Source organism: Mytilus trossulus, chromosome 3 (assembly GCF_036588685.1).
Source record: "Mytilus trossulus isolate FHL-02 chromosome 3, PNRI_Mtr1.1.1.hap1, whole genome shotgun sequence".
Taxonomy (NCBI): Eukaryota; Metazoa; Mollusca; class Bivalvia; order Mytilida; family Mytilidae; genus Mytilus; species Mytilus trossulus.
The window spans coordinates 38507252-38521889 of record NC_086375.1 but is presented as its reverse complement, the minus strand read 5'-3'; the positions used below and the strand labels follow the sequence as shown (position 1 = coordinate 38521889).

General features: G+C 30.2%; 1 protein-coding gene across 1 annotated transcript in view; it reads right to left on the bottom strand.

Moving 5' to 3' along the window:
- Positions 1-1601: 1601 nt before the first annotated feature.
- The window catches only part of LOC134711427 (annexin A6-like), a 70257-nt gene continuing 57220 nt past the window's right edge, over positions 1602-14638 (bottom strand). Inside the window, exons 25-27 of the mRNA XM_063571996.1 lie at positions 8559-8634; positions 2944-3056; positions 1602-2406 (exon numbers count right to left, since the gene is read on the bottom strand). Of these exons, the coding sequence (XP_063428066.1) occupies positions 2284-2406; positions 2944-3056; positions 8559-8634 (312 nt within the window). The 3' untranslated portion in view covers positions 1602-2283. The remainder of the gene's footprint in view (positions 2407-2943; positions 3057-8558; positions 8635-14638) is intronic.

The window sequence follows — 14638 nt, the reverse complement described above, 5'->3', positions numbered from 1 at the left end:
CAAGTTATTACCTTTGCTAGGAAGAAGAATAGCTTTTCGTATTCCCTGTTAAATTAAGAATAATAATTGGTTTATTTAAATATTACAATTACTAATAGTCATTTGCCTATCAACATCCTTGTATCTCAACTTGATTATATTGCTAGAAATGTTTAGAAACTTCTCAACATTGCTCTCCAGTGCAGTAAACCAGTAGTTTAGCTATGTTCTTTTCAAAAAGGGAGATAATTTTCAGACATGAGTTTAAAAAATTACTGCATCTTATAGAGTCTAGATAAAACTAAGAAACCATCATAAAAAAATTGTTATAATCTTTTAAGAAACAATATTCTTTAAAAATAAATATAAAAAAAGAAGAGATAAAAAGCACTAGAACTAGTAACCAACCTTAACTTATGTTGCAAAGGAGAGATCACTCAAGCTCTAAGGATCATCATAAGAAAAAGGAAATTGTCTCCCTTATGTAACTTGGTTATGAGAGAAATAATATGTTATTGTTTCTCACTGAATTAAAACGAAAGGATTTTTTTAAAAGGATACAGTATAAACATTTGTATAACAGTATAGGTTCAGCATTAAATAAATTTAACTTTTTGTGAGTAACTAAAACAAACATTGTGTTTCCATTTTGGTCATAAAAGAATGTTGGAAAAACCCATGATATACATTGTATATGATAAATATAATATGAAACATTAATACTTATAATACTTATACATTGCAATATAAAAACAATTTGTATATGAAAACTTTAAAATAAAAATATAACAAGTAAATGCAAGAAATAATCTATAAAATGTTGCAAAGATAAACAAATATAAATTTAAGACATGATAAGTGATGTAAATAAATGGACGGATATGTTAGATAAATCTTCTTGTGTACTGACTTTATTGTTTTCAAAGAAAATAAAAGGTACACCATAAAAATCACATTCTAATAAAGATCTTCAAAAATGCAAAAACATTTAAAAAACTTGCAAGTAACTGCAATATGTTTTTAACCAGTAAATGTATTCAAATAATACTGACATGAATAAAATTGTGTCTGTATCTATACCAACATCAGGTTGTTGCTTTTCTTGTTTGAATTGTTTCCTACTTTGTGATGATAGGGCATTTAATAGCATACTTAAAGATATGGGTTTTGATCATTGTTGGAGGTGCAGATTAGTTAGGTTGTCATTTCATGACAATTTATATCTGTTTCAATTTTTTCTCAAGAAAAGCAAAAATAAACTGCTCTAAAATAGTTGGTTTACAGATATGTGTAATTTTTGGTTTAGTTTTAATAAGGCTATTTTCATGGATATAGATAATATTTAGGAAATTAAATCCCCAATAGCAAAATGCAAAATTGGCTTTCAGGAAGGATTATTTCTTTCTCTAACTTAAAACCACAAAAAACATTCCATCATATCAATTCCAAGGCAAAACCGAAAAAAATTTGAACCTCCACATTTCTTAAAAATGTTGCAACAGTATGTTTTTCATCACAAAAACCAGTAATTAAATGTAGAAATAGAATAGAGATAAAATTATTGCACATTGATATAAATGCTAAACTACTGAAAATATAATCTTAAATACCATGTTAAATATAATCTTAAATACCATGTTTCCCACTGTGTAAATAAGCCTTATAATATCTCTGTTGTCGTTAACAGAAAATGACAACGAGCAATAAGTCCATATTAGTTTCATTTCTATAGGATTATTTTTAATAATACAGAATCTCAAGTGATTTATGAACATAATTACATAAAATACATAATTTGATAAAGATATTATATAAATAACTCTCAAAGTAATATTATATCACAGCTTAGCACTTTGATGTATTTAAACCAATGATATAAGAGTATTCAAAAGGAAATTACAGTGGTAGAACTAAATATGCTTTAAGATGAAATAACATAAAAGGAATAAAGCATGATCTCTCTTCTCAGTTATAATTGCAACTTAGAAAAATCATTTTGATCATGCAAATTGAAAAAAAATCTTAAGCTACATGCATTTGATTTTATTTTTCATCTTATAATAGATGTACGAAGATTTGGTATAAGTGCCGATAAGACAACTTTTTTCATCTTATTGGATCAGTCTAACAAAAAATATGGAATTAAATAAAGGTCTAAAAAAATGAGAGAAAAAAATTGGGGTAAAAACACTATTTAATTTTGTTGAAAACTATCATTTGATATGAGTGTCCTTATAAAAATAATATCACAGACTTAATCAGTAAATATATTCCATCATAATCCTGGTTATATCTCTTCATAAATTATTCACCAACAATTTCTAATAATATCTTCTTATAATCCCCACTACACTCAGATTCTATTGAAGCCCTCAATGTCTTTCCACTCACTTCTTTATATTTCACTTTAATCTCTGCTAGATCAATCTGGAAAGAGAGGATTATAAAATTGAGAATATAAATGGGAATATGACAAAGCGACAACAACCCGACCAAAGAGTAGACAACAGCTGAAGGCCACCAATGGGTCTTCAACCCAGGGAGAAAATCTGGAACCTGGAGGTGGCCCTTAGCTGGTCTCCCCCCCAAAAAAGTATAAACTAGTGAATTAAAAAGAACATCAAACTAAACTTGAAAATATATAAATGAACTAAATTTAAAAAAAAACATGTATGCTTTTTATCCAAATTTCATAAAAAAAAAAAGGAACATGTATGTCAACTAACCGAATAATATATTATTTGAACAGACCACATCAAAACTCAATTCTGCAGAGAAAAATACAGGGAACTTCTTTCAATTCTTGTCGCAACCCATACAGAGCTGTTATAACCTAACCCTCACCCTAACCGTAAATGAACCCTTACCTTAACCATAAATGTACCCTTACCCTAAGGACCTTAAAGTCAAAGAAGACCAATATTGTGAACAGATTAAATACCAAGATTATCAACATGAACTTACCTCAGATCTTGATACAACAATCCTGATTAACATACTGTCATTTGTACCAAGTCCACTGAAGGCTCTACTCAGTCTGTCGGCATAAAATCCTACTGGGTCTTCTACAACAGTTACTGAAAAACAAATATATATGTAATTAATAATGTTTTCTATTAATCTTTAAGCAATTTTCTAAAGCTGAAATTAAGATGAGAATTGATGAGGAAGAGAAAAATGGCTGCATTCAAGCTTAATATATAACTAGAAAGATGGCAATGTTAATTAAATTGTTTAATCCACAATTTGCTCTACTTGTACATGCTATGTCTACCATTGTGCTAACATCACACCATGCATGTGTTGTGAAGAAAACAGCAAAGTACTGAGAATGAAATCATTTTGAAATCACTGGAGAGAGTTAAATGCTATAAAGTTAAAACATGTGTATGTCTTTCCTGCTATGCTTTGGAAAGGTTAAATAGGATAAAAACAGAGATTAAACTAAGTCTCAGGATTTTTTTTAGAAATAAAAGCCTACATAGATTCATAGCACGAATTAATACATAAAACATGACTCTGACAATGGATTAGATTCCACAGGGTGTAATACAACTGCTCAGAAAAAAACATTGACATACATTATACATGAACTTTCTATGGCTGAAGCATTTTTGCAAACAAACTAAGGAGATCAAAGATGTATAAATACATAAGCATGCCCAAGGAAGCAGAATAATAAAACAAGAATGTGTCCATAGTACACGGATGCCCCATCTGCACTCTCATTTTCTATGTTTAGTTGACCGTGAAATTGGGGTAAAAACTTAAAATTGGCATTAAAAGTAGAAAGATTATATCATAGGGAACATGTGTACTATGTTTCAAGTTGATTGGACTTCCTCTTCATCAAAAACTACCTTGATCAAAAACTTTAACCAAAAACTTTAATCTGAACCGGGACAGCCAGATGGACAAACGAACAAACAGAAGGACAACAGACGCACAGACCAAAAGCATAATGCCCATAAATGGGGCATAAAAATCTCCTGAAAGAATATACGTCTAAATTTGTCTGACAATCTTAATTTTTAAAATGTATAATTTGAAAATTTATCAGCAGAGAATGTAATAAATCCTAACCAATCCTGAAGGGCAGACTACTGGGAAATAATGCACTTGGAAAGTAATAGACAATTAGATATCACATTTACAGATAATATGTCTTGTAAATCAAAACATAGCTGCAATTGGAGAAACACTTTAATCTTTTCGAACTTTTATTTCTCAATATTCTTGACATAAATGTTTCCTCAACCACAATTTATCATTGTCTGAAAATGACATTAATTTGTATTACAGAAATAAAACTATGAGAAAGATTAATAAACGAAAGCTAAAACATGTGAATGTCTAATAAACTATGTATAAACCTTGACATTATATTATTTGTATAAAATAACAGGTAATATAAAATCTTTATATTCCAATGAACTTACAGGAATTAATCCCAATCCCAGAAGGTAATCAAATGCATATTAAAGCATGCAATACAAATCTTTCCTGCTTCTGGTCTAGTCAATTTAATCAAACAATGCACAGTATTGAGAAATAGAAAGTAGGAGTCTTACAAATCTGAGAACACTAGCACATAAGAACTCATCACTGCCCAAAATTAAATAATTTTGTTCATGCAGTCAATGTAAAAAAAAACAGTTTCCTTTCATACTAAAATATTCAATTTATCTTCAAACAGGAAGCATTTGTTATTCAAAAGAGAGATTCAAAAGTGTGCATACTGACCAGAAACTGCTGACCAAACTTTAATTCATCCTGTACAGTAGTACAAACAGAGGATAAATCAGTGATGAACAGTTTTATGTTCATTCACCATGTCTAAAACTTCAAAAGATTAGCAAATAAGAAATAAATCTCTGACACATCACTATAGTTTTACATAAAAAATACTCTGATTGAGTCAATGCTGTGCATGATAGATACCATGTGGCCAATAGCATCATAATGGGGTATATATTTTTAAACAAACTCACGCAAAGATGAAAACACCTTGTCCTAAATAAACACAGTTTATGTCAACTCTAAATATGCCTATTAAAAACCTTTTCAATCATTTTTCAAAAGCTTAACTGTCATTATAGTGACTTTCATCAGCTTGCTTCTAATTAATTAGAAACTGATGACAACGAAGATTTTATGCTATATGAGATTTTTTTTAGGTACTTTTAAAATTATTTTTAAAAAGATTTATATTAGTTGTTGTATGTGATAGAATTGACATGAACAGATTCATTTGAGTCTCTCTCTTTCCAGATATAATGAAAATTGCAGTTTTAATTCTTTATAAGTATTTACACAGATCTATTTCTTATTCTTTAGTAATTTCATGTAATAAATCTTGATGTATCTCTATTCTTTAGATTTCAAACTTCAACTTTGCTTGAGAGAGTTGAAACCTTATAAATAGTTTAATTTATAAATTCATAATCTAATAATTTGAGAGGATTGTTATAAATCCTGTTAGACTTAGTACCAAAGTTGCGAATATTGAGCTGATGATACTCTCTAAGACACTAGCAGAGGCATTGCATGTAAAAATGAAAACACCACATTAAATAAATGTTATGCCTTCAAAGAGCTTTTATGGAGATGCCTTCAGGTGTGAGCAAAGCAACATATTTGACAGCCCAGGATTCATAAGAACTGAAACAATTGAAGACCAAAATATCTTAAAAAATAGTCAAATCTATTTAAGGCCAACTTTGACTGAAAGAGTTGAAACCTAAGTTAGAAAGGAAAGTGGGATAGAATTGGTTTGAGGGTTTCAATTCAAACTAAAATATCAACACATCTTGCCAAATACTGACTATCTTTGACCTTTTAAAATTGCTATAAAAATGAAAGCCTTGGGTCTACTCAATATTGAACTGTTAAGTATCCAGACATAACAATTTTATACCATATGAATTTTATCAAATATTTCATCACTTACAGTGACTTGACTGTTAGTGTTGCTATCCACCAATTGCAACTCATTCAAAATTTTGACCAAATTGCAATTTGTTTTATTTAACCAAATTGTTCAACTGGTCAGAAATTTGAACCAACTGCTGAAGAAAACCACAGTCAGGTTGTGAAAGTGCAAGGTGATAAAATAAAACATACTTACAATCCTATAAGACTTTAACTCCACTTTAATGATGTTGTGACAAAATTTGTCTCTCAGTTTGTATAGATATATTATAGTCATTACCATGCTTAAGGTGAAATTGTTATTTTGAATTGCTGTAAAAATGTCCATACTAAGCTTTCATATAGTGTTTCTTTCGAAAAGTCTTTTATATTCACAAGAATCAGACATTGTGTGAATTAAAGCATTTCATATTCAGTAAAATATGTGTAAAATTGCAATATGTTTGTAGGAAGTTTTCATGGGGAGATAATATTTTTTTCTTTCAAAAAGTCTTAATTCAAAAGATTAATATTTTAGGTTATCTCCCCATGAAAACTTATCAATAGCATATTGTTATTTCACACATATTTTCCTGAGTATATGATGTTTTATTTAAAATGATATCTGGTTCTTATGAATATAGAATACTTTTAGAAAGAAAAACTATATGAAAGCTTAGTTTGGACATTTTTATAGCTATTCAAAATAAACAATTTCACCTCAAGCATGGTAATGACTATAATTTACCTATACAAACTGATAGACTCAAATTTTTCACATCATTAAAGTGGAGTTAAAGTCTTATAGGATTGTAAGTATGTTTTATTTTATCACCTTGCACTTTCACATTTTGACTGAACAATTTGGTTTAATAAAACAAATTGCAATTGGGTCAAAATTTTGAATGAGTTGAAATTGGTGGAGAGCAACACTAACAGTCAAGTCGCTGTAATGTACTTCAATATTTGCACATAGCTAGTAAATGTAAATATTAGTAACATTTACTTCATCATAGTGAATATTTATATATTCTGCAATGATTAAAAGCATGTTTATACACAGACAAACTGTAAAATATAACATCCAAGATATGATTCCTTAAAAGAAATATTTATTATAAAAACATCTGAACTTTATCTGTATTCCATTACAATCTGTCTCTTAGATCTTAATTCTATGAAGATCTGTAATTTTACTTTAAAATCAAAACATAAATTAGATAAATAGCATGGTTCAGGAAACTAATTCGTATTAAACCAATATGAGCAAATTTGCTTTTAAAACAAATTCATGAACAGAATAGACTAGTTGCTGCCATTCTGCAATAACATGTAATAAATAATACGAAATATCTTCCCTATCAGACATGCAGGTCTTTTTCATCAATTTGTAACAAATGTGAAAATTAGATTTTTTTTCTTATATATATAAGACATACTAAGGCTATAAATCAAGCTTGAATTGGGTTCATTCATGGGTTGCTAACATCATTTAGTCTCTTGCGGAAAGTTGCCTCATTGTCAACCATACCACATCGTCTCCCTTTTGTAAGAATAACAAACTATAGATGATTGTTGTGTGAAAATTATGTCACTGATCTTACATCTGTATATAAAACTAGTGTAAACTAGACTTACTATAAACCAACTTATTTTTTGGGAATTTTTACTTTCACATTGAGATCTTTCCGGTTGACCTTTTAGCCATTTATTTTTATGTTGGCTAACATTTAACAGTATTAATGTATCTATATGAGAGAAGATCCAATCAGACATATTCACTGAATTTTATATTCATGTAATTTAATACATTTGTACTTACGTAAATAATCCCTTGTTAAAATTAGTTGGTTTATGTACAGTATTGCATGAATTTAAGTACAATTGCATGTACTTTTACATTTGCACTTTACTTTTTCTTCTGCTGATAACATGAAGATCAAGAATGCACATGTAGATATATTTTTTCCTTTGTATAGAGTAATCTGTCTATTAAAAACCCTGTCTTTATAGGGAAAACCTGCCTTAAAAAAACATTTGAATAAGCATATAAAAGCTTATTTTCCACAGCCATGTAAACTGTGTAAACCAGAACATGTGTCTAATAAGCCCTGAAGGTTCACAAGGTTTCAACATGATAAAACTATAGTAGAATATCAGAATACATCCAATTTATGACAGCTAGTCCTATAAGAAAATGCATCAAATTTCTTTGCAAATTTTGTATTTCACAATTTACTAATCTTACTACAATATACCATTAATGAATGTTTTGATAATGAAATGAAATATTTTTAACACAATTGGTAGTTATTTTACAGTATACCAAAACATATAAAAAAGACGATGTGGTATGATTGCCAATGATACAACTATCCACAAAAGACCAAAATGACACAAACATTAACAACTATAGGTCACCGTACAACCTTCAACAATGAGAGAAGCCCATACAGCATAGTCACCAATAAAAGGCCCTAATAAGACAATGTAAAACAATTCAAACAAGAAAACTAAAGGCCTTATTTATGTAAAAAATGAATGAAAAACAAATATGTAACACATATACAAACGACAACCACTGAATTGCAGGCTCCTGACTTAGGACAGGCACATACATAAATAATGTGGCAGGGTTCTATATTTTATAAAGGATAAAGTGTACATACCAAGTCCTATGTAAGCATCTTCTGCATCACCAGACATAGAATTAGCTATTCCTTGGTAAATATCATGTCCCATTAACTGTAAATAAAAAATTCAATAGTGAGAAATATTATTTTGAAAGACATTTCATTAGAATAAACTATGCTGACTGCTGGATCCTACTCGATACATTGCATACAAACTGTAATATAAAAAAGAAGATGTGGTATGATGGCCAATGAGAAAACTATCCACAAAAGACCAAAATGACACAGACATTAACAACTGTAGGTCACAGTACGGCCTTTAACAATGAGCAAAACTGTAAGCCTGGTACCATTGATGACCTTTGCAGCCAGGAACCAGCACACCCAATACCAATTATTAATGTGCAAAGGCTATTTTCTCTGGCACAGATTGGATGGAAAATTCATTTTTTTTCTCTCTGATACAAATGGTTGGCATTCACCTTGAACAGGACATGGTTTTATCATTTCTTCATGGGCAGGTTTAGGTCAAAGTTAAGTGAAAGTTGAACAAACATAAAGCTAAGTGTTGTCAGATCCTTGAATAAAGCAAAGCTTAGATATGATTTTTCATTTTCTGTGTTTTCAACACCATTTTTAAGCACCAGTTTTTATTGATGGAGGAAGCCAGAGTTCTAGAAGGAAAACTACGATTGGAAAACTGACAATCATAGTCAATTAAGATTGGAGACGAGTGCACCAACAGGAGCAGTGTTCAATCTCACAACCTTGATGTTGACTGGCTAGTGATAACTACTTAGACCAATCGGCCACTGAGGCCCCAGCAAAGTGTAGGCATAGGATCCATATTTTAATAAGATTGTGCAATGAGATAGTACATGTCTAATTGCAATAATTAAATCTCTCATTAAGTTTGTCAGTCTTATCTCTTTTTCCAAATTTTGAAATCAGAGGCAGATAACAATAATGCAGGCATCAATTTCTTAGTTTCAATTTACCAGAAGCCTTTTTGCACTTGCAATCTTAATAAACAAGAGTTGTAATTCATAATTGCCAGTCAAATTGCTTTTATTATACTGGCAGATATCTATTTTCATAGTTGAATGAGTTGAACCAGTTCTTTTTCTGAAGGAGACAACTATTTCAATTACAGCAAATATTCTCAAGAGAAAAAAATGTCAAAAGGTGAGCTATTGTTGAAATGTAATCTATACAAAACAGTGAACACAAGGAAATAAATGTTCACTGAGGGATGACAGATTGAATTATAAGAATCAATGGTATGTCCTTGCCCCTGATAATCTAACTTATATCACTGAAGAAATGCAAACTTGTTTTGACTAATTGAATGAAGACAAAAACAAGAACAGCTTCAGCCATTCAATTACAATTAATTTCACATTAGAAGCTAAGTAAAGTGCTGATTTTTATGTGGGCTTCAAAGATCAATATTCTTGACAATTGTAGACCCAACATTTGACATAAACATTACAGTGATTTATACAATAATGAAACTATATTACCAATTAAAGACATGTCACCTCTAAAGGGTTTCATTAAAGCCTCTGAATTCCTGCAATTCTTTTGGGTAATTTGTTAAATAATGGAATAGTTTGAGCACTTAACTTTATCAATATTCAGTACAGAGATCTATAATAAGATTTAAGTACTTCATTTTAGGCCGTCAGAATTTAAATTTTCAATATACCGGTACTGTATAACATTTGGTTATTAATGCATTTAAGAGGAAGACAATCAATTCTGACTGTTAAAAGTAAAATGTTATAATCAACTTATGGTAAACTGAAAAAAAGCGTCTATATTCTGTAATCATGACAATGTCAAAATAGTTTTCATATTTAGACACCACTGTCAAATTAGTCATTGTCTTTAAAAACTTGTTGTACTTGGTACAGACATAAATGTTGTGGGTTGGAACAATTTTTTATGTGCACACTGCACTCCCTTCCTTTGGTCTATAAATACAACATGTTCTAAAAGAACATTATAAAATAAAACACTACACTGGTAATACAGCTACCAACAGGACTCTAAGCTCTAACTTAACTAGGAGTATTTGTCCAAACAAGTGATTTAAATCTGATCATCAGATATAACCATTTAAAAGTATTTTTTATGCATGCCTAGGACATTTTGATATTAAGTCAGTTGATGGAGACATACTATAATTTGTTCACTATTGAAAATATGGCAAAATATGCTGGAGCCTAGTCAAATACTGTCCCATCACATATGTTGAACACCTATCCTTTCTTCAGAAAGCATGATTTTTATTAAAAAAAAAAAAAACTAGTTCAATTGCTATTTACTTCTCTTATGTGAGTAATAGTTGTCAAGAACCCTATTTATTCATCATTTATATGAAACAATTTCTAATTTTGGTAAAACAAACCTTACAATTTCCTTAACGGAATTACCTTTGAAAAGTTTTAAATTGCTTTTCATAAGATTATGCATTACAGAGGAAAACATACATGCATTAACCAATTTCATTCAAGTGGTAAATTATATTTTAATTTACATAGAAGTGTTATCATTTATCAGCAAAAATGTTCAGGTTTTGGTAATTAAACCAGAAAAAGACAAGATAGGACTGCAATGCATATAACCGCACAAAAGCAGCCACTGATAGGTTATCAATTTGATGAGAGTAAAATGGAAGCAATTAAGATTTCATTCCACACCCATAACTATAAAACATCTCCTTAAAGTGTCACTGCATTTGGAAAACTTTAGATAATGACACTATTCTTGTTTTATCAAAACTAATTACTCTAATTAGAACAAGAGAAAAGATAAAATTGGTTTTTATTTCTTAATATATGTAAATAAGATATATTCCACTCAGATATGAGATGCTTAATTGATTGTTAGTGTTTTAGTACTATTTTTTGGCTATTTCTATAGAGGATCAACAACAACAACAACAACAACAATTTTTATTTGTCAATCAAGACGCCCCGAGGAGCAGTACAATTACAGTTTAAATAAAAGTGTACAAATAATTGTGTTGATTTTTTTCATTGAAATTACAATACATGACAATAAAATTAAAACAATATTATATAAGAGAAGGGAGACAACAAATACAGTATATATTCTCAAAGATAATGAGTGAGTGAACACAATCAGTACCGTTTTATAATTAGAAGAAGAGCTGGACTACTCATGTGTTTATGCTTAATTTAACAGATTTAATGGGTAGAGGAAGTCAGAGTGCCTGGTAAACATAGGCTGATCCAGGGGGGGGGGGGGGGCCCTGGGGGGCCCGGGCCCCCCCCTTTCATGGGAAAAATTTGGTTGGATTATATAGGGAATCATTGAAGCATGACTGAAGCGGGCCCCCTCTTAGGTCAGTCAGAGGGCCCCCCCCCCCCCCCTTAGGAAAAGTTCTGGATCCGCCACTGGTAAACACCACATTACAAAAACTGACAATCCTAGTATATTAAGATTGGAGTTGAGTGCACCCATACCAGCGGGGTTCGAACTCACAACCTCAGTGTTGACTAGAAAGTGATAACAGTTGTAGAACTACTTGGCCACTGAGCCCCCTTTCAGATATGTGAAGACTTCATCTTGTACATAACAAAAAGATATTGAAAAATTTGTCAACTGTAAAATCAAATATCTCAGATTCATGGACTAAAGACACACTTAGAAATAATTGTAAAAGTCAGGTGAATCAAGATGATAACACTGATTTTAGTACCTTAATTTTTTTTTTGAAATATATTTTGATGAAATTCATATCAAGCGAACTAATTGCAACCAAAATAAAAGAATACATGAATGGTTTATGTTGTCACTACTTGTGGGAGTATCTAAGGGTTCCACTGTTAAAAATTTAATCTTCAAGCTTAGAAAAATCAAATATAGAAAACTTTTTATACAAAGCCTGACCTTTTAAAATCAAAATGAAAGTTGAACTTATATGTTTCTGGCATGATGAAGGGATATCATATTTCAAGTTTCCTTGCACATGAGACAAAAAAAAATTGTCTTTAAAACCAGAAAATAAATGTCACTCCTTTATGAAATAACACCTACAGTATAGTAAAAAAAAATAATTTAAATATTTATTCAGTACTTTTTCATAAAGGAATGCAAATTATTGAAATAACATTTCCAGAGATGCTGTCACCATATGACCTTAAAAATGAGTAAAACTCATACTGCATATTCAGCTATTATAGACTAGTCTATTAAAGGCCTTACATATCTTAAAATAAATAGATTTCTCAACACTTTCTCTTGTGTACAATTTTAAACAAATAATGACAAAATGTTTTTCACAGTTGCAGAAAATTTATTGACTGTACGTTAACTATTTGACAGCATCTCTGGAAATGTTATTTCAATTCTTGATAAAAAAAAAACCACATGATGTCATAACTAAGATTATTTCACTGGTAAAATCACAAAACCAATTATTTTCATGTCACTTTTTTTTGTGACAAAACTATCTCCTGTATCTTGTATCTTGTAATATGGATCTATTGTTGTAATAATTGTACAATTTAAAGCAGCCAGCCGACAAGACAAGCTTCATTATATACCAGATCTGATATTAGATATCATGATGAGAGAAATATAATCCTGTCAATTAGAATATTTTTAAACAGACTATGATCAATATTGTGTGTGGTATATCAGACATAATTTCATAAACTGAAATGAACTTTATAAAAAATGTATGACATTAACTCTCATACATCAAGTATATTCTACACAGAAAAATTGGAGACATAAGAATCGTGTAGTTTCTGGAAAGGAAATATTACAGACAACATGAATCATTTAAATATTGCCAGTACTGAAGCACTGGCCTCTGGGTTGATGAGAAATGATAATCTTGAGAAAGAGAACTAACCAAGTGTAAAGTATTTAAAAAAACATGTACAATACTGCTTTCTTTTTCAAAAACATTTTTTTCATGATTGATAAAGTAGTTTGAGTACATGTTTTACTTCACTGCTTTCAATTACATTTTTAAAGCAAACTGTGAGAATAAAGAACATGTGTACCAAAGGAGTAAGTTCGGTAAGTTTTATATTTGGCCCCAATTGTAAAGTTCATGGTTACAAATCAATTATTGTTTTAAGTTGCCTTAAAGACATGTGAGATAGTTAAACAGGGCTGTTTTTTGTCAAAGTTTAATTCTAACGTGTTGATGTTTACATCCCAAAAAGGTCATGATAATGAATTTTGGTGAAATTTGACAGAATCAGCTGGATTTCAACCATACAAATGACCAGGAAACATAGAGGGCAGGCGTCCACAAGCTTAATATTCAAATATGACATGTTAAATGTCTTCACAAACATTATTTTAAAAGATCTTTGTTGTCGAGGTATGCGCTCTACGTTTCCTGTCAAATAATCTTTGGAAATTTACCCATTTTCATTGATTTTTAGTGAAAAATCAATATGAGTACAACTTGAATAATGAAATGCAGAAACGAAAAATTTCAACAGAATGGCTCATATCCTATCTTGTCAATGTATTAGCTATAATTTATCGTGATATTGGTCAATAAATCCGAATTTGAAATTTACGCTAAAAAAGGGGGCCATTTTAGGACCTGATCAAACATACTCCTTTCATGTTGATGTAGCATACACTATCTTAAGCAAAACATTAAGCTGCCTTGAACAACACTTAAACCTGATACAGGCTGGAAAGACATAGATGGGGGAAAAAATTATGCCCTTCTATTATTGTAGGATAGCTATAAAAACTCAGTTAAATTTGGATAAAACTTTATTCTCTACAGTCTACAATGTGGTATTGGATCTAAAACAACTTACCCAAGATTATTGTTAACAATGTGGAATATGTTTAACTATTAAATGTATATTAAAGAAAACCATGTTACATTTGTCATTTCCAGGCCTTTTAAAGCTTATTATGCATTATAAGTTTTGCTCATTGTTGAAGCCAAATAGGTAACATATAGTTGCAAACTTCTACATCATTTGGTCTCTGATGTAGAGTTGTCTCTTTGGCAATCATACCACATCTTTTTATTTATTTAACTCTGGAAATAAATAAAATTGAAAAGACTGTTTGGAAGGAACTATATAATAAGAATATTA